At 43.9% G+C, this 22,059-nt stretch overlaps 1 protein-coding gene across 1 annotated transcript in view; it reads right to left on the reverse strand.

Moving 5' to 3' along the window:
• myo10 (myosin X) overlaps positions 1-22,059 on the reverse strand; it is a 305,921-nt gene that overhangs the window by 117,076 nt on the left and 166,786 nt on the right. Inside the window, exons 5-8 of the mRNA XM_084139801.1 lie at positions 4,041-4,175; positions 3,307-3,463; positions 2,571-2,655; positions 19-122 (exon numbers count right to left, since the gene is read on the reverse strand). Coding sequence (XP_083995927.1) covers positions 19-122; positions 2,571-2,655; positions 3,307-3,463; positions 4,041-4,175 — 481 coding nt within the window. The remainder of the gene's footprint in view (positions 1-18; positions 123-2,570; positions 2,656-3,306; positions 3,464-4,040; positions 4,176-22,059) is intronic.

The raw sequence follows: 22,059 nt of genomic DNA on the forward strand, positions 1-22,059 counted from the left end.
GAGATGGGAGGGCCTTACCAGTACATCCTGAAAAGTGTCTTTGTCGTTGATTGACTTGTCTGCCACACAGCCAGATTGCTTTAGGTAGTAGTAGTTCTCTGGTTGGGAAAAACTGAAGGCCTCTGTCATGGAAAAAAGAAAGACTCAATAATGGGTTAAAAGTGTAATTGATATCATTGTTTTATAACCCAGTGTTTCTCCTAACATTATATAGGAAAACACATTATATCTACATCTATAGCCATGAAACGCCATAAAAAAGACAGACTACGGTTTGCAACTGCACATGGGGACAAACATCGTACTTTTTGGAGAAATGTCCTCTGGTCTGTTGAAACAAAAATAGAACTGTTTGGCCATAATGACCATTGTTGTGTTTAGAGGAAAAAGGGGGGACTTGCAAGCCGAAGAACACCATCCCAACCGTGAAGCACAGGGGTGGCAGCATCATGCCGTGGGGGTGCTTTGCTGCAGGAGGGACTGGTGCACTTCACAAAATAGATGGCATCATGAGGAAGGAAAATTATGTGGATATATTGAAGCAACAGCTCAAGACATCAGTCAGGAAGTTAAAGCTTGGTCGCAAATGGGTCTTCCAAATGGACAATGACCCCAAGCATCCTTCCAGAGTTTTGTGGGCAGAACTGAAAAAATGTGTGCGAGCAAGGAGGCCTACAAACCTGACTCAGTTACACCAGCTCTGTCAGGAGGAATGGGCCAAAATTCACCCAACTTATTGTGGGAAGCTTGTGGAAGTCTACCCGAAACGTTTGACCCAAGTCAAACAATTTAAAGGCAATGCTACCAAATACTAATTGAGTGTATGTAAACTTCTGACCCACTGGGAATGTGATGAAAGAAATAAAAGCTGAAATAAATCATTCTCTCTACTATTATTCTGAAAGTTCACATTCTTAAAATAAAGTGGTGATCCTAACTGACCTAAGACAGGGAATTTTTACTAGGATTAAATGTCAGGAATTGTGAAAAACTGAGTTTAAATGTATTTGGCTAAGGTGTATGTAAACTTCCGACTTCAACTGTAAATACCTATGTAAGAATGCTGTTCATTGACTACAGCTCAGCATTCAACACAATAGTCCCCTCCAAGCTCATCACCAAGCTCAGGAACCTGGGACTGAACACCTGCCTCTGCAACTGGATCCTGGACTTCCCAACGGCCGCCCCCAGGTAGTGAGGGTAGGCAACAACTCATTCGCCAAGCTGACCATCAACATGGGGGCCCCCTCAGAGGTGTGTGCTTAGTCCCCTCCTGTACTCCATGTTCACACATGACTGCGTGGCCGCGCACGACCCCAACACCATCGTCAAGTTTGCTGACAACACGACAGTGGTAGATCATTGACGACGATGAGGCAACCGATAGGGAGGAGGTCAGAGACCTGGTAGTGTGGTGCCAGAATAACAACCTCTCCCTCAACATCAGCAAGACAAAGGAGCTGATCGTGGACTACAGGAAACGGAGGGGCGAGCACGCCCCATCCACATTGATGGGGCTGTAGTGGAGCGGGATTGAGAGCTTCAATTCCTCGGTGTCCACATCACTAAGGAATTAACATGGTCCTCCCACACCCACACAGTTGTGAAGAGGACACTACAGTGCCTCTTCCCCCTCAGGACGCTGAAAAGATTTCGCATGGGCCCTCAGATCCTCAAAAGTTCTACAGCTGCACCATTGAGAGCATCTTGACTGGCTGCATCACCGCTTGCTACGAAAACTGCAAGGCACCCGACCGCAAGGCGCTACAGAGGGTGGTGAGTACGGCCCAGTACATCACTGGGGTCGAGCTCCCTGCCATCCAGGACCTCTATACCAGGCGGTGTCAGAGGAAGGCCCAAAACATTTTCAAAGACTCCAGCCACCCAAGCCATAGACTGTTCTCTCTGCTACCGCACGGCAAGCAGTACCAGTGCACCAAGTCTGGAACCAACAGGACCCAGCTTCTACTTCCAAGCCATAAGACTGCTAAGCTAATTAAATGGCTACTCGGACTACCTGCATTGACCCTTTTTTTGCACTAACTCTCTTGCTCTCTTGCACTGACTATGCACACACACTGGACTCCACACACACACACACACACACACACACACACACACACACACACACACACACACGCCACACACAATTTCACACTACCCCTTATATAGCCATGTTATTTTTACTTGTTATTGTTATTCACTGTGTATTTATTCCTCGTGTCACTATTTCATTTTTATTTTATTTTATTTAATAATTTAATAATCTTTAACTCTGCATTGTTGGAAAAAGACCCATAAGTAAGTATTTACTTGTGAGTCTACACTGGTTGTTTACGAAGCATGTGACAAATTAAATGTTATTAGATTTTTAGATTTGATTTAGGCGAGACGGGCCACCAGATCTTATAGAGTTTGGCTATTATTGGTTTCAATGTTCAGTTTCGATGCTAAAGTGGGCTTGGATCTTGCTTTGGGGGCCTTTTTGCCCCATGTAGAAAATAAACTATGAGATAGCTACACCCTTCTGTTATGTTTTGGTTTGCCCCATGTATCATATTGTTACTCACCCCTCTGTTCTGCATTGGTTCCAGCCAGCAGTGCATAGAAGATGTGGTAGTTCCTTTCCCCTGGATTCTGCCTAACAACTCGATTCTGATAGGGCAGAGGACACAACCATCACCGCACACCTCCAACACATTGCAACACAATTACATTGTAGAGAGGTGGGAGGGAGGGAGAGAGAGACCGACCGACCGACAGCCAGAGAAAGACAGAGGGAGAGAGAGAGGGGATAGAGGGGAGGGAAAGATTGAGAGAGAGAGCAACAGAGAGAGAGAAAGAGACAGAGAGAGAGAATCTTTACCTTCTCTAGGAGGTCTTTGCGCAGAAAGGTGGCAGTTAAGGCACATATTACCTTGAGAAAGTTGGATGCTCCACATTGAGGTTCATGTAAAACAATTATCTGGTTTTTAGAAAGAGAGAAAGAAGAGGGGAAGATAACGGAGAGAGAAAGACAGAAAGGAGAGAGGGAGAGTGACACGTCAAAGTGGGTGAATAAAGAGGAGGAAAAATAGAGACAGAGAGAGAGAGAAAGCAGGTTTCTATCTCTACACCTAGTCATTGATTGTCCCATTCTCTAACACACCAGAACAGAGATCGTCATACATCTGAAACTAGAACAGCGACACTGCACACTAAACCCACACATCACCTAAACCTTTCACTGAAGAGTGCTTGGCAGCAGTTTGGAGCATTTCCTATAGGAACTTGGACAGGATGTGTAGAAAACATAATTCCGTCCACACTATGGGCATTAATAGCGTAGTAAAGGATACAGTCCACGATTTTACCGCCTTGGATGTTGCCCTTCTGACAGAAGTGCAGTTGAACAAACTTCCCAAAGCGGCTAGAGTTGTTGTTGTAGACGGTCTTGGCGTTGCCGAAGGCTTCCATGATTGGGCTAAAGGAGTAGAGAGAGAGAAAGAGAGAGAGAGAGAGAGAGAGAGAGAGAGAGAGAGAGAGAGAGAGAGAGAGAGACAGAAAGAGATAGATTGTTAAAGTAAGAATATTGGCAGCAAGCTGGAGTTTCTTTTTCATACTCCATGCACCTGAAACTAGATAAGGTTTGCAAACTACTCTCTTTCCAAAAAGTAAACAACTGGAAATGTTTTACAATCTGTACATAAAGTTGGCAGGTGCTGTCCAATAATTCATATCGAGCCAATATAATATTACACTGTCATGGTCAAAACATGTTGATACAACAGTTGCTAAGATGGTGCGAAGTCTGTCCATAATAAAGTGCAGCTCTGCCTTCTGGACACCATTGTCAACAAGGCAGGTCCTACAGGCCCTAGTTTTGTCGCACCTGGACTACTGTTCAGTCGTGTGGTCAGGTGCCAAAAGAGGGACAAAATTGCATTTGGCTCAGAACAGGGCAGCGTGGCTGGCCCTTAAATGTACTCTTCACAAGTCCTTAGCTATGTAAACACAACCTCTCCAAAATAACACTAGTGGTTACACCCAGGGGGGCGTACCTGCTCTCCAGGAGGTCCTCCTCCACGTGGGACGTCCTGTCTGTTGAGGAGAGCTCCAGGGAGTGCTCACTCATAGCCGACAGGAACCTCAGGATCAGCTTGGTGCTCTCTGTCTTTCCCGCTCCGCTCTCTCCGCTGGGGAGGAAAGGAGGAGGAAAGAGTTTGGATGATTTGGATTTATATAGTGTTTTTGTTTAATCTTTCTTTATTCAACGCTGTAGAATGGGACTGGTACATAATGTAAGGCATGTCGAAATGGGAAAGGTGTGATATTGGTTTATATACTTTTGTATAGTTTTGTGTCATGAACACACGTACACACACGCACGCATGCTTGCCCACACATACACACACACGCACGTCAGTGGCGGTCGGTGCCGTTTAACATGAGGGAGGATTATAATTTTTGTAATCAGTATGGCCTTATTTCTATTACAGCATATTGAATGACTGTCATTCATATTCTATTCACCCAGCTCAATGTTACATCGATAGGTTTAGGCTACTACATTATCCTAAATTTTTCCCTGTACCCATCATGAGGTTGCTTCAACCTAGCCTATGAATGAAAGTTTACAACGTAGATGCACAGATCGAGATAATTTTGAGTAATCAAAGTGACAGACAGTGACACATTCAATACCGCCTTGCACACACTTGCCTGCATCTAGCTGATCTAGGGTGCAATCATTAGTCCAACAGTTGCAAATGAGAGCTTCTATTGGACAACTTCAGGTATATTTATCCCGGTTTTGTTCCGTTTGCTTCCGTTTAAGAAACGTTTTTTCAACAGAATCGGAGGAATGAATGCACCCCTGATCACACGCAAACAGTTCACTTCCATACAGCCACATAAAAACAGCATGATCACTTTGCTCGTTGAATATATAATTCCTTCTCGCAACTATCTCCTCCTCTCACCTTTTCTGTTCGCTTGTGGATTTCAGTGCACAACACATCAGCTGTCTGTGACCAGGGAAAAAAACCTTTCCAAGCCAAACCTTCATATCATGACTGCTAACGGCTACACACAGCCTACATCATTGTCACGTCATAGTCAACTAGACTACTAGAACTAATGCATTAGTAAACTCGCTACAATTATGCAGTACAGTGTACAGTCAGAAAGCAGTTTAGCGGTTACACCGGCGGGCCCCGGTGGCAATAAATTAATAAAACCAAAAGTTTACCTTGACTTGGAAGAGTTCCAGTGTTGGATAGCCATAGCCAGCTAGTTAACATAACATCCCTCTCTGTTTGAGTCGGGTGTTTGAGTAGGCCAAACTAGCTAGCTGCAAGTGAAAGTAAAATAAAATACAACTCTCTCTCTCTCTCTCTCTCTCTCTCTCTCTCTCTCTCTCTCTCTCTCTCTCTCTCTCTCTCTCTCTCTCTCTCTCTCTCTCTCTCTCTCTCTCTCTCTCGCTTCTCCTTAATTTAGAAAAAAATAATTTTGTTCAAAACTGTTCAACTATTGTCTTTCTCTCTCTTTGAGTCAACTACTCACCACATGTTATGCACTGCAGTGCTAGCTAGCTGTAGCTTATGCTTTCAGTACTAGATTCATTCTCTGATACTTTGATTGAGTGGACAACATGTCAGTTCATGCTGCAAGAGCTCTGATAGGTTGGAGGACGTCTTCTGGAAGTTGTCATAATTACTGTGTAAGTCTATGTAAGCGGGTGAGAAACATGAGCCTCCTAGGTTTTATATTAAATTAATTGTACCCAGAGGAGGACAGAAGCTAGCTGTCCTCCGGCAACACCATGGTGCTACCCTACAGAGTTCTGTTGAGGCTACTGTAGACCTTCATTGAAAAACAGTGTGTTTTAATCAATTATTTGGTGACATTTAAATATATTTATTATAGTTTTATCTAAAAATGATAACTTTTTTAATGTTTCACTATTTGGATTTTTATGAAATTCACTGAGGAGGATGGTCCTCCGCTTCCTCCTCTGAGGAGCCTCCACTGATGCACACTCACACATGTCCTTGACACCATATCCCTTACATTTTAGTCTCCAGCCTTCAGCTATATAAAGGGTTTCTTGTTTGCATGTCCTTGATTGAGTCTAGCCACAACAATGACGGTGATAATGCATGATAATCCGGATGTGTTTCAAGAATGATTTGCACTCTTCATATGACATTTAAAAACAATGCCTTGCTTGCTTTCGCGTGTGTGTGTGTGTGTGTGTGTGTGTGTGTGTGTGTGTTTGTGTGTGTGTATGTATGTGTTTGCATTTGTGTGAATAAACACATGTTAAAAAATATGGGTCAAATGTAAATTACTAACTTGTGACTAACTGACAAATAGGTTTTGCATTCACGTCCTGACGCTTTTTCCACATTTGAAACATTCTCAACATAGAGGAGATTCACAATTTTACCGCTAGGGGTTTCATTGCACACTACAAAACATACAGTGGCTTGCAAAAGTATTCACCCCCTTGGCATTTTTCCTATTTTGTTGCTTTACAACATGGAATTAAAATTGATTTTTGGGGGGTTTGTATCATTTTATTTACACAACATGCCTACCACTTTGAAGATACCATTTTTTTTTGTTGTGTGAAACAAACAAGAAATAACACATAAAAACAGAAAACTTGAGCGTGCCTAACTATTCACCCCCCCAAAGTCAATATTTTGTAGAGCCACCTTTTGCAGCAATTACAGCTGCAAGTCTCTTGGGGTAAATCTCTATAAGCTTGCCACATCTAATCACTGGGATTTCTGCCCATTCTTCAAGGCAAAACTGCTCCAGCTCCTTCAAGTTGGATGGGTTCCGCTGGTGTACAGCAATCTTTAAGTCACACCACAGACTCTCAATTGGATTAAAGGTCTGGGCTTTGACTAGGCCATTCCAAGACATTAGGGTCATTGTCCTGCTGGAAGGTGAACCTCCGTCCCAGTCTCAAATCTCTGGAAGACTGAAACAGGCTTCCCTCAAGAATGTCCCTGTATTTAGCGCCATCCATCATTCCTTCAATTCTGACCAGTTTCCCAGTCCCTGCCGATGAAAAACATCCCCACAGCATGATGCTGCCACCACCATGCTTCACTGTGGGGATGGTGTTCTCGGGGTGATGAGAGGTGTTGGGTTTGCGCCAGACATAGCATTTTCCTTGATGGCCAAAAAGCTCAATTTTAGTCTTCTTCCATATGTTTGGGGTGTCTCCCACATGCCTTTTGGTGAACACCAAACGTGTTTACTTATTTTTGTCTTTAAGCAATGGCTTTTTTCTGCCAACTCTTCCATAAAGCTCAGCTCTGTGGAGTGTACGGCTTAAAGTGGTCCTATGGACAGATACTCCAATCTCCCCTGTGGAGCTTTGCAGCTCCTTCAGGGTTATCTTTAGTCTCTTTGTTGCCTCTCTGATTAATGCCCTCCTTGCCTGGTCCGTGAGTTTTGGTGGGCGGCCCTCTCTTGGCAGGTTTGTTGTGGTGCCATATTCTTTCAATTTTTTAATAATGGATTTAATGGTGCTCCGTGGGATGTTCAAAGTTTCTGATATTTATTATAACCCAACCCTGATCTGTACTTCTCCACAACTTTGTCCCTGACCTGTTTGGAGAGCTCCTTGGTCTTCACGGTGCCACTTGCTTGGTGGTGCCCCTTGCTTAGTGGTGTTGCAGACTCTGGGGACTTTCAGAACAGGTGTATATATACTGAATCATGTGACACTTAGATTGCACACAGGTGGACTTTATTTAACTAATTATGTGACTTCTGAAGGTAATTGGTTGCACCAGATCTTATTTAGGGGCTTAATAGCAAAGGGGGTGAATACATATGCACGAACCACTTTTCCGTTATTAATTTTTTAGAATTTTTGGAAACAAACAACAATTTCATTTCACTTCACCAATTTGGACTATTTTGTGTATGTCCATTACATGAAATCCAAATAAAAATCCATTTAAATTACAGGTTGTAATGCAACAAAATAGGAAAAACGCCAAGGGGGATGAATACTTTTGCAAGGCACTGTAAGTAAGTAGACTACACTGAGTGTACAAAACACTAAGGACACCTACTCTTTCCATGACATAGACTGACCAGGTGAAAGCTATAATCCCTTATTGATGTCACTTGTTAAATCCACTTCAATCAGGGGTGGAGACAAGTAAAAAAATACATTTTAAGCCTCAAGACAATTAAGACATGGATTGTGTATGTGTGCCATTCAGAGGGAGAATGGGCAAGACAAAATATTTCAGTGCCTTTGAATGGGGTATGGTAGTAGGTGCCAGGCGCACTGGTTTGTGTCAAGAACTGCTACGCTGCTGGGTTGTTCATGCTCAACAGTTTCCCGTGTGTATCAAGAATGGTCCACCACCCAAAGGACATCCAGCCAACTTGACACAACTGTGGGAAGCATTGGAGTCAACATAGGCCAGCATCCCTGTGGAACGCTTTCGACACCTTGTAAAGTCCATGCCCCAACGAATTGAGGCTGGTCTGAGGGCAAAAGGGGGGTGTAACTCAATATTAGGAAGGTGTTCTTAATGTTTTGTACACTCAGTGCATACTGTACTGAACCATTGCTCACCAACCCTACTGGGTGCGCAGGCTTTTGTTCCAGGCCAGCAATAAAAATACCCATCTGGATCTTGATTAACTGAATCAGGCGTATTATTGCAAGGCTAAAACAAAAGCCTGCACACCCTGAACAAAAAATACTGTGCCGAGAGCAATAGAGTTGCTCTAGAGTTGTTATTACCGGCCACATTTTTTGGTCTAGCTTCATCATATTATAATGTCTATTGAAAAAGATAAATTGGCAGCTCTTACCGTATCACATCATTTCACATTGCGCTCAATGCTATTCATGACAAATACAGTTCCACTATCTCACTGATCACATCTATGTGTTTTGGCTATTCACTCTTATACTTCAAACTGGCCAGTTAAACATTCAAAAGACTGCTTGCATGGTTCCCTTTCAGTCAGTACTCTCGGTACAACACAATTATGGGGAGTCGCTCTCTCGCGACTGACTGAATATCTAAAATCATGCCTGACAAGCCCAAAGAAAATCGTGCCTCGCTGGAATCTCCGCCTTCCACAGGTGATAACCCTGAGGCTCAGATTCATCCATTAAATTCTTCCGCTCTTCACCTTGGGCTTAGCAGGAACGATTCATGCTACACATTTTTTTGGGGGGGGGGGGGGGGGGCAACAGACATAATCTGACTGCGCCAACTAAACTGTCCCTTTGTAGTAGAGCGTGCTCACCCCCTGGACGTTGTGTGCTGGAGTTTGTATTTGTTCTCCTAGTTTCCTAACCACAAACCAATTAGTTATTATTCGGATTGCTTGACCTGGCTTTAGCAATGAGTAAGATGGCTAATGCAACTGAAAAGACAAAGGCTAACAAGCCGGGTTCGGGTTCACGACCATGCCCAAATGGATAAAAAGATACTCATGTTTGTTGTCTTTTATGTCTCAGCTTAGGGCATGCTCTGGCTGCCCTCGCTCAAATCAATTTGTGTGCGGGACTAGGGGACGGTGTCAGTAACAATGACACCATCCGCGGCTGGCAATGTTCCCCTAGTCCACGGGAAAGGTTCTCTTGGCAATCGGGTAGCATTCTTGAGGGGGCTTGGTGTGTCTGATAGTGACTTCTTCTCCCGGGTACCCGTACCTCGGCTGAGTTGCGGGATGCGGAGATGGATTGGGTGTTTGGTCGGATCAAATGTTTTGTCTGCCTGGGCGTGGTGTATACGGTAGCTGCCTGCGCTCAACCCGGCTCCTGTGCGCTCTGTCGGCAGTTACGAGAGGCTACTCGAAGAGAAAGGGCAGCCGTGGGTACCCCCCGCCATGTGTCTGCCTCGGTCAATCATCGCTTGCCTCTCTCCCCAGACTTGTCGATGAAGGGTCCGGTCCCACCTCTGTGATCCGGTCCTACATAGACTTTCGAGACCAGGCTAGCTAAAAAAGCGCTGCATAGCGTGCTAGCCAAGGCGAGCTAGCTACTGCCAGCTATTCATGCCTCCCCACGGTGGAATTGCTTGGGTAGCTCTCTTGTTTAGTATACGTAGTGTTAAGTCACTTGGTTATTCTAAACGGACTGTGCTGAGGTGAAAGTGGCTAGCTAGCCTAGCTTAGACTAAAAGCCTCATGGCTAACGTCGGCTAGCATGCATAACTTCCGGCGGATGAAGTTTACTAGCGTTCCCCCGGCGTTCCCCTGGCAACCTCATTCCTATTTCCAAATCCTGGAGTTGGAGGGATTGGAGGAAGCAGCCCCCCCCTAGAGCGAGGGGCCTTAGCAAGGGTCTGAGCAACCAGTGCACCCCTCCACAAAAACATTACTGTGACGACAGTGCCCCCACGTTTGTTACTAAGTCAGCCATTGCAGGAGCCCCCTGCGCCCATAAGGGGGCTGGGCTTCATGCAGGCTATACAGTCTCACAGAATCACAGCGAACGTTGGAAGCTTGTCTATGTTTAATGTCCCCTCTATTACCCAATGTTCCATGGTGTTCACAGGGTTCTAGAGGTATATCAATCTCCCCAGGGTGGGAGTACTAGGTTGGGCACCCCTCCCCCATAGGTGGCTCATTACTGTGATTCATTGCTGATTCCTACCTGTAGCTCACTAGTTCCTATGAGGTGTGTAATTATGCAGGTTGTTGATAGTAGAATCGGGTTGAACACAACCATGCTTTTATCCCACACACAGTCTCTGTGGATCATATGAACCCCGAAATGCGCTGTTTGTCTCCAGCTCAACACATTCGTTCCTGGGAATTCGATTGAATTACGAATTGCCCGTCTGTTACCACAGAAGGGGTCTGTTTTTCGGAGACACATGGCGGTCGAGAGTGGTGGAAACAGAAAAATAACCAATCTCTCCCAGTCCACAAGGTGGCATATTGCCCCTTAAAATAGCAGTTGATGGGAGGCTAGCTGTCTGCTCTGACCAATGGCGCGAATAAACAGTGTTGCTCCAAGATCATGCGAACAGTGACATTGGGGTACAGGCTACAATTTCTTAAACGTCCCCCGCACTTCTGCGGCGTCATCACATGGACTGTTCATGAGGCCTCAGCGCCCGTTTTGAGTGAGGAAATATCCTCCATTCTCCAGAAGCAGGCAATCCAAGTGGTTCCTATGTCGGAGATCCAGGGGTTTCCTGGTTCCGAAAAGGAAAGGGACTTTGCAACCAATTCTAGACCTACATGCTCTCAACAGGCACCTCAGAGTCTACAAATTCAGAATGCTCACGAGCTTCTGGCTATTAGAATCGATTGGCTGGTGGCGGCAGAGTCGACTCGGTAATCTCCTCTTATGCATTCTGGACATGCGTTTGTAGTACCCAACTCGCTAATGACCATCAGGTCACTAATGGCCTGGTACTCGCCGTTCTAGTCCCTCTAACCACCCTGACATCAATGCAAATGCAATCAAAAATCACATCAAAACAGTATCATGCTTTTAAAACTCACCTCACTGTGATTTATCAATTTGAAGAAATACGTTCAACAACAGGTTGAAACTGAGTGGAAAACATGGTCGTTGAGGATGTTGTTTAAAATCCTAACACATCCTAGCTACAGAATATCTCACCACCATGTGTTTCCTCTCTCTCCTTCATTCCTTTCTCGAGTGCGCAGAGAGAGGGGCTATCAACAGTTTAACGAAATATGTTTTGTTCTGAAAACCTATTACAATTGATGTTCCCGAGCAGATTTCACTTGGTTTCCCAAATTAAGCACTGGGTAGCTGCATGAACAGGGTTGGAGAGCCCATGGCATACAGAGTTTCACCTGTCGCGCAGCAAGAGGCTGCATGCTCATCAAACAGTGGTTGATCCGTGGAGTGAAATAAGTGTTCTTACAGTATAAGCCCAGACATTTCTATATTGCAATCCTGTGCAAGCAGAGTTTTGATGGTTGCCACTAAAAACAGGAGGATCCCAGCTGCTACTATATTTATTTCTAAGCACATGCTCTGCTGTAAAACCGGAATGGTCTACCCGGCATGACTGAAAAACTAACAGAGCACAAGCTTTTTTTGTGACTTTCTCAAATCATCAATAGCCTATGCAGCCCATATTTGTTGAGATTTCTAAGACATTCTAAGGTTTGTATCATGCACAACTAAAGTTGCCAAATAACTCTAAATCTAGCGTATATAACTTTTTTCAAATGATCACTTTTACGCTCAACAAATGCTCACTCGCTCCGAAATGGGAAAAATATCCTTTCAATTTTATTCAGCTAAGTTCAATTATATTCTTCTTACTATAAAATAATGGCACTTATAAGCATATCTTGACTGCTAAATGAACTAGCCTACAGGCTATGGAATGGCGCATAGCTAGATTGTCACGCCCTGGCTCTGGGGACTCTTAAATGTTGAGCCAGGGTGTGTAGTGTCTATGTTTTGTTTTCTATGTGTTTCTTTCTAGATCGTTTATTTCTATGTTGGCCAGGGTGGTTCCCAATTAGAGACAGCTGTGGCTCGTTGTCTCTGATTGGGAACCATACTTAGGCAGCCTGTTGGCACCTGTTATTTGTGGGATCTTGTTCCCTGAGTACTTCTGAGTGGCGCAGTGGTCTAAGGCACTGCATCGCAGTGCTAACTGTGCCACTAGAGATCCTGGTTCGAATCCAGGCTCTGTCGCCCGCGACCGGGAGACTCATGGGCGGCGCACAATTGGCCCAGCGTCGTCCATGGTAGGGGAGGGAATGGCCGGCAGGGATGTAGCTCAGTTGATAGAGCATGGCGTTTGCAACGCAAGGGTTGTGGGTTCGATTCCCACGGGGGGCCAGTATTTAAAAAAATATGTATTCACTAACTGTAAGTCGCTCTGGATAAGAGCGTCTGCTAAATGACTAAAATGTAATGTAAATGTTCCGGAGAGGTTTGTGTTTGTTTACCTTAGGACTTCACGTATCGTTTTGTAATTGTTGTTTATAGTACTCATTAAAAGATGTACGCATATCACGCTGCGCCTTGGTCTGCTTCTTACGACGATCGTGACAGAAGATCCCACCAATACAGGACCAAGCAGCGTGTTCAGGAGCGAACGGCGGGAGAGGAGCTGGAGAAGTTGGTGATGGCCCAGGTGGGCCAATGGTGGTCCTGGGAGGACATGTTCGTGGGCAAAGGGCCATGGGCAAAAGTTAAGGCCCTGGCGAGAGAGGAGGTACGGCGCCAACAGTGCCGTCGTCGGACAGGCGAGAGGCAACCCCAATAATTTTTTTGGGGGGGGCACACGGCATGGACGACGGTGTGGCTGGAGGCAGCTACAGGGCGAGTTTTGGACTAGGAGAGGAGGCCACCAGGTTACGGGGGCCATTGGTCAGGAGGGAGAAGGAGAGTGTGGAGGCACGGCGAGAGGAACTGAGTAGGCAGCAGAGGGAGCGGAGGTTTATGAGGAAACCCAGTCCCGCTCCTCGCACCAAGCAAGTGGTGTGTGTCACCAGTCCGGTCCGGCCCCTTCCTGATTCCTGCACAAGGCCAGTGGTGTGTGTTCCCAGTACGGTCAGGCCCGTTCCTGCTCCCCGCACTAAGTTAGTGGTGTGTGTTCCCAGTACGGCCCAACCCGTTCCTGCTCCCCGCACTAAGTTAGTGGTGCGTGTTCCCAGTCCGGCCCGACCCGTTCCCGCTCCCCGCACTAAGTTAGTGGTGCGTGTTCCCAGTCCGGCCCGACCCGGACCGACCCTATTCAGAATAATAGTAGAGAGAATGATTTATTTCAGCTTTTATTTCTTTCATCACATTCCCAGTGGGTCAGAAGTTTACATACACCCAATTAGTATTTGGTAGCATTGCCTTTAAATTGTTTGACTTGGGTCAAACGTTTCGGGTAGTCTTCCACAAGCTTCCCACAATAAGTTGGGTTAATTTTGGCCCATTCCTCCTGACAGAGCTGGTGTAACTGAGTCAGGTTTGTAGGCCTCCTTGCTCTCACATGCTTTTTCAGTTCTGCCCACAAATCTTCTATAGGATTGAGGTCAGGGCTTTGTGATGGCCACTCCAATACCTTGACTTTGTTGTCCTTCAGCCATTTTGCCACAACTTTGGATGTATGCTTGGGGTCATTGTCCATTTGGAAGACACATTTGCGACCAAGCTTTAACTTCCTGACTGATGTCTTGAGATGTTGCTTCAATATATCCACATAATTTTCCTACCTCATGATGCCATCTATTTTGTGAAGTGCACCAGTCCCTCCTGCAGCAAAGCACCCCCACAGAATGATGCTGCCACCCCCGTGCTTCACGGTTGGGATGGTGTTCTTCGGCTTGCAAGCTGCCCCCTTTTTCCTCCAAACATAACGATGGTCATTATGGCCAAACAGTTCTATTTTTGTTCATTAACCCAGAGGACATTTCTCCAAAAAGTCCGATCTTTATCCCCATTTGCAGTTGCAAACCATAGTCTGGCTTTTTTATGGCGGTTTTGGAGCGGTGGCTTCTTCCTTGCTGAGCGGCCTTTCAGGTTATGTTGATATAGGACTCGTTTTATTGCGTATATAGATACTTTTGTACCTGTTTCCTCCAACATCTTCACAAGGTCCTTTGCTGTTGTTTTGGGATTGATTTGCACCTTTCGCACCAAAGTACGTTCATCTCTAGGAGACAGAATGCGTCTCCTTCCTGAGCGGTATGACGGATTTTCCCATGATGTCAAGCAAAGAGGCACCGAGTTTGAAGGTAGGCCTTGAAATACATCCACAGGTACATCTCCAATTGACTCAAATGATGTCAATTATCCTATCAGAAGCTTTCTGCAATTTTCCAAGCTGTTTAAAGGCACAGTCAACTTAGTGTATGTACACTTCTGACCCACTGGAATTATGATACAGTGAATTATAAGTGAAATAATATGTCTGTAAACAATTGTTGGAAAAATTACTTGTGTCATGCACAAAGTAGATGTCCTCACCGACTTGCCAACACTATAGTTTGTTAACAAGAAATTTGTGGAGTGGTTGAAAAACAAGTTTTAATGACTCCAACCTAAGTGTATGTAAACTTCCGACTTCAACTGTAACATACAGTAGGTCAACTCATTCTGTTCTTCTGAAATACATTTTCTTCATATCATAATGTTTCTTTAGACCTGCCTAAAATAAATAATGGATTTATTGTGATGGTGTATATTAAATTGATTTATTATACCTTTTTAAATGTTAATGGCGCGCATCAGCGGCTTGTATGCGGCTTGTAAACGTGTTTATGTTAATCAGCTGTCAATTACCGTGAGACCGGCAGTCATTTGCATGACAATAACCGGCTGACAAAATGTCATGACCTCCACAGTCCTAGTCTGTCCACCTATTGTGCCCACTTGGGATTTAGCTTTGGTTTTGGATGCTCTGTGTGAGGCCTCCTTTGAACCACTGGAGGCTGTGGATCTGAGTATCCTCTCCTACAAGACCTCCCTACTCGTGGCTTTGGCCTCGGCTATGCTTGTTGGGGACCTCCACGCATTATCCGTACACCCTTCCTGTACTCAGTTCGCCCCGGGCGACTCTGAGGTGGCGTTGCGTCCTAATGTGTCCTTCGCCCCGAAGGTCATGACTATTTCCTACAGCGCTCTAGCTTTGAGCTATTTCCCTTTTCACACTGTCATACTGAGAGAGGAGTAGAAGAGGCGACTGATGTCATGTATTTTTCTGAAATATCGAAATGAAATATACTGCATGCATTTTAAATATGTAAAAGTTATATGATGGTGCAGAGCAAAAGATGACTTCCGTTCATGAGATAAAAAGAAAAACAAAGTTGTGTTGAATAAAGAAAAAGTCATTACTGCAGCAAAGAGGGGTCATCAGCAGTAGCTATAGCATCTAAGCTAGCAAAAGCTTATCCTTCTTGCACTTCCTCCTACACTTGTTATCGTGCTTTGCTATAGGCCTGTAAACCAGTGATTTAATTAGTTGAACTCAATAGCCGTGGGCAGAAAAACAATTGCTGTGTGTTCAGGGTTCAACACTTGTTATCCTTAGTAAAACAATGTAATGTTCTGCTCAATGCCGTGACCATTGTCCTGTTGGCTGTTTATGTACTTAGCCATTTAGGACAATTCCACTTCAACAAGGTCAAATCAGGAAATACATAATTGCAATTGAATACATGATCAACAAATCCCCCTGGCCCAAGAAAGCATTAATTGTCTCCATATAGGGGATCAAATGGAATTCACTGCAAATAGTGAAGCACAAAAAAGCCCACTCACTATTCTCAAACCGAACACTCAGTGAAAAGACACAAATAATTAGAAAGGCAAATAAATAGCAATGCCATTCCAAAATCTCCAGGGTTATGGAATCTGGCAACCCTCAACCAGACACTAAGAAACTTCCAGAATGAATGTGTCAAATGTAAAACTAGTTAACACAGTTTCAAAGACACATACAAACCTTAAAAGATACCCACAGCTAATTCACAGACATTCACAGTGGTGTGTGGTGTCTCAAAGTAGAAGTGAAATTTGTGGAAACCCTCAGCCGAAACTTCCAGAAGCATTCCTTCAAGATAACTTGTTCGCCTCAGATGGGGCCACATGTTAGTCTAAACAACGGGCCAGGGGCCCACACAGGAAGTGCTGTCTATGGTGACAGAGCAAAATAAATTGCTGCCAGCTACTAGCCTGTCTGCTCCTGCCTCCTCCCTGAGGTCCCTGGGGGCACAATATGACGCACATCACACACACCAAACATTAAGACAGAAGAGTCCACTAACTCCTCAAGTGTAAAATCGGGAAACTTCTAGTCCCTGCAGAGACATCGCTACTATGCATGCCCATGTGCAATTACTTGTGACTACCACAGCAAAGCATTAGACTACTGGGACATTGGTTCAACTGTAGGCTACAGAGAGCCACATAGAAACTGAGACCCACACAGAAAAGAAAGAAAAAGCTCATATCCAGTGCTTCTGGTTTAGGGTGAAGTTGCCCCTAGATGCTGATCTAGGGTCAGTTTAGCATTTACTCCACTAATGGTTAAGGTTAGGATTGGGGGAGGGAAGCTGATTCTAGATTTGTACCTGGGGAAACTTCACTCCGGAGTGCTTCTAGTGACAAAGATTTCTGTGAAGTCAAAATGTTCATCACTGAAGCCACAGCTTTGAGAGTTGAGCTGTAATTTTCTATTAGCTCTATTTTCCATGTTCTGTCTCATGAGAAGAAGAGGTCAGTCCAGTGGGACATCTGGAATGTTCTCTAACAGAAATATTTACTCTGAGCTGGGGAGCAGGTAGAATTTAATATCGCCCCGTCACACAATTTTTATGATCCCTCACATTCATAACCTGTGTGTCAAGAGCGCTGAGAGGTCAAGAGGTCAAACCTTTAGCGGTCGGGGGTGCAGCAACTCATGTTTTTAGTGACAGAGAACAAGTCTGAGAACAGTGTGGAGTACGATTTAGTAAACGTGACTGTATGGTCGACACTGTTTTGATAGCGCTGTTATGGTTGAGACACGCAACCTGGAAAGGTTGAACATATGAGCTGAGGGCTATTACGACTTATTTCGCCATCTCTCTTTTTTATGCATGTCTATAACCATAACATTTGAGACCACATTGTCATTATTTTCTTTTAATTAACTTGTTAACTGTTGGATTGGAGAGAGGATCCCACTGGGTACAAACTGGTTGAATCAAAATTGTTTTAATGTAATTTGTCAACAAATTGGGACATGGAATCTACGTAGAAAATAATTGGATTTGAAAAAAGTCACCAACTGTTGTTTTGACATTTCCACCACAGGATTATGTCATCATGGTAACGCATCATCAACATAGACACACCTTGTATAAAATAAGTTGAAGTTGTACCTTTAAATCAACATCAGATCTTCAATGTTATGTCCACTATCAGAATCTGTTAGCTGGGCAGCACGTCCTACTGGATAATTTCTCTATCTACAGCTACCCTTGGGTCTCCCATTCAGGGTTTTAACCAAGGCTAGCCCTGCTTAGTTATGATATTTGTTACTGACTATTACCAATATGCTATCGTGAGAATGATTTTTGAGAGATCTCCACTTAAAAACGAAATGGATTCACTGTTGCTATTGAAGTCATTCCAAAGGGTAGGTTTAACAGAGCAAATGAAATGTTACCATACTTTATCAATCATATATCAACAATGATACTACAGTATTTAGGCCTATACAGTATAGAATTTTGCAAAGTCATCAACTGCTATTGTTTCAATTAAACCCAGAATTCAACTGAAAATAGATCATACAATAGGCCTAGGGTTTAAAGCTCTGGTTGATTTAAAATGTAATGATATTTAGTGAAATAAAAATTTACTAAATATAAAAATAAAAATAAAATCCTCAGCAATCTACACACAATAGCCCATAATGACAAAGCGAAAAAAAGGTTTTTAGAAATTTTTGCAAATTTATTACAAATAAAAACAGAAATTACATGAGACTCGAAATTCAGCTCAGGTGCATCCTGTTTCCATTGATCATCCTTGAGATGTTTCTACAACTTTATTGGAGTCCAACTGTGGTAAATTCAATTGATTGGACATGATTTGGAAAGACACACACACACCTGTCTATATAAGGTCCCACAATTGACAGTGCATATCAGAGCAAAAACCAAGCCATGAGGTCGAAGGAATTGTCCGTAGAGCTCCGAGACAGAATTGTGTCGAGGCACAGCTCTGGGGAAGGGTACCAAAAAATGTCTGCACCATTGAAGGTCCCCCAAAACACAGTGGCCTCCATCATTCTTAAATGGAAGAAGTTTGGAACCACCAAGACTCTTCCTAAAGCTGGCCACCTGGCCAAACTGAGCAATCCGGGGAGAAGGGCATTGATCAGGGAGGTGACCAAGAACCTGATGGTCACTCTGACAGAGCTCCAGAGTTCCTCTGTGGAGATGGGAGAACATTCCAAAAGGACAACCATCTCTGCAGAACTCCAATCGGGCATTTATGGTAGAGTGGTCAGACGGAAACCACTCCTCAGTAAAAGGCACATGACAGCCCGCTTGGAGTTTGCCAAAAGACAAGATTCTCTGGTCAAGATTGAACTCTTTGGCCTGAATGCCAAGCATCACGTCTGGAGGAAACCTGGCACCATCCCTACGGTGAAGCATGGTGGTGGCAGCATCTTGCTGTGGGGATGTTTTTCAGCGACAGGGACTGGGAGACTAGTCAGGATCGAGGGAAAGATGAACGGAGCAAAGTACAGAGAGATCCTTGATGAAAACATGCTCCAGAGCACTCAGGATCTCAGACTGGGGCGAAGGTTCACCTTCCAACAGGACAACTACCCTAAGCACCCAGCCAACACAACGCAGGAGTGGCTTCGGGACAAGTCTCTGAATGTCCTTGAGTGGTCCAGCCAGAGCCCGCACTTTAACCTGATCGAACATCTCTGGAGAGACCTGAAAATAGCTGTGCAGTGACGCTCACCATCCAACCTGACAGAGCTTGAGAGGATCTGCAGAGAAGAATGGGAGAAACTCCCCAAATACTGGTGTGCCAAGCTTGTAGCGTCATACCCAAGAAGACTCGAGGCTGTAACCACTGCCAAAGGTGCTTCAACAAAGTACTGAGTAAAGGGTCTGAATACTTATATAAATGTGATATTTCATTTTTTATACATTTGCACAAACTTAAAAAAAAACCTGTTTTTGCTTTGTCATTATGGGGTATTGTGTGGAGATTGATGAGGTAAAAAAAACACAATTTAATCCATTTTAGAATAAGGCTGTAACGTAACAGAATATGGAAAAAGTGAAGGTGTCTGAATATTTTCCGAATGCACTGTAAACATGAATTTGTCCCAATACTTTTGCTCCCCTAAAATCGGGGGACTATGTACAAAAAGTGCTGTAATTTTTGAACGGTTCACCTGATATGGATGAAAATACCCTCAAATGAAAGTTGACAGTCTGCACTTTAACTTTATAGTCATTGTTTGATTTAAAATCTAAACTTTTGGAGTATAGAGCCAAAATAATAAAATACATTCACTGTCCCAATAATTACGGAGGGCACTGTAATTCATATCGTAGGCCTAATAGTACTGTAGAGCTCTTTTTATTTCCACACAATATAGCTGCATCGCCCCGTCCTGCCCCTAGGGGTCCACTGCCCTGCAGTTCCCCAACCCAACACACCCCACTCAGCTTTAGGATCTTAGTGAAACATTAATTATTGGTTTCAGGTGTGTTAGGCCAAGGCCAGAGTGACAACCAACAGTATGGCAGACCTCCAGGGCCAGGAATGAGCAGCCCAGCAGCTAGGAATTGCCTAAATAGGTATCTCCCCTGATATCTATTTACAGACTCCTTTTGTCGTACAGTATTCCATATAAGGCATCCAGACCTTACAAAAGTTGCACAGTATACCCTTAATCTTGTAATAAATCAAATCTAGTGATACATAACTTGACATTTCTGCCATCCATTGTGACATTGTGGGAGGATAACCAACCTTCCAAATAATGGCAATGCATTTATTACCCGCTATAAATGCTAGGTTACACAGTTTCTTCTGATAACAGTCTCCAGTATCAACATTTCCAAGCAAACAAAAACAGGGAGAAGGGAGAATCTGTAGACATGCTGAGATAAAAGAGCATACTCTTTGCCAGAATTCAGCCAGCCTTCACAAGAACATAACATATGCAAATGTGTCCCCTTCTGTGTTTTACACCTCCAGCAGAGGAATTACATTTCTGAGTGCATTATATTCAGTTTCACTGGCATATAGTACATTCTATGGATGGTCTTAAACTGCAGTAATTTATGTCTGAGATTATATGAACATGACTGGGCATTCAAACATATCTGTATGGTGTCTCCCAGGTCTTCCTCACATTTTTGTTTTACATGTTTTGTGTCATCGGGAAAAGCCTCTATTAACCCTTGATACTGTTTGTAAATCTACTTTTAGTGGTTTGTCAGACTTCCTTAAAATAGTTTCAATCTTTGAAGCTTCTGGCTTGTCCAGTGTTTGCTGCATAGGGAGAATAAAGTGTTGCATCTGCAAAAGATCACCTCAGCGCCGTCACACACTGGTCTTCCCTGGTTGCCTGACTGCTGAGACCCCTGTCACCATCTGATCCTGCTCAGATGAGGCATGACAAATAATTACCTTGGTGTACATTTATACATTATATTATCCAAATATAGAATCAATGGTTCAATAATTGAAATGACCATTATTCCCAGATCCCAGACTGTAGCCTACCCATCAACTCAAGATGGAACTTTGTATCCATTCACTGATTGTTATAATATACAAAACGTCTGCATATCAGTCTTCAATCGTTTGGCCGCTGGTTTCAACATTTGATTCAGGTCTAGTGTGATTCATTGAAAAATAATAGCTAATGTTTGCCAACTTCTGGCTAGCTCTAATGGTACATCAACTGGTGAAAACAGGTCAAGTTAATTTACTTCTGTTGAAACGGGACAAAACAAAGGCTACAAAGGGGGGGGGGGGGGGGGTAAGTATGTGGGTACGCAGACCCACGAGCCACTGCAGCCCCTCATGATGAGTATCGTTTTTTTGTGGCACCCACCCCTATCAAAAGTTGCCCATTCCTGACATAGAGGATATGACCCAAGGAAATAAGGCCACTTTTTCCTTGGGTGGGGGGGGTCATGTCCCCACCATCCCCAGTGAAAGTTGCACCCCTGTCTCAACCAAATATTACGCAATTATCCACGTTGACGTGGTGTGCCCATTGGTATAATTCAAAATAATCCCATTTAAACCACAGCAAAAATAATAATTTGATTTAACATACAATTGTAAGGCTTCAAATTGTCATGTAGTTTTATTGGGATTTGCAGCTGTTGTTGGTAAATTATGAATCTGCTAACTTATTCTTCCTTTAAAATGAATGGGGTACATTTAAAGGAACGGGAATCTCTTTTCAGAAGGATTGGTAACAACTTTTAATAGCTGGGGTACATAAGAGGATGGTATTCAATTTAAAAATAATTAATAATGTCAGAAGAAAATGGCACAGAGACGGGCAAGTGTAACTAATTTAAGTATCTGAGAGC

This window comes from Coregonus lavaretus, assembly GCF_964263955.1.
Source record: "Coregonus lavaretus genome assembly, chromosome: 23".
In the NCBI taxonomy this organism is placed as follows: Eukaryota; Metazoa; Chordata; class Actinopteri; order Salmoniformes; family Salmonidae; genus Coregonus; species Coregonus lavaretus.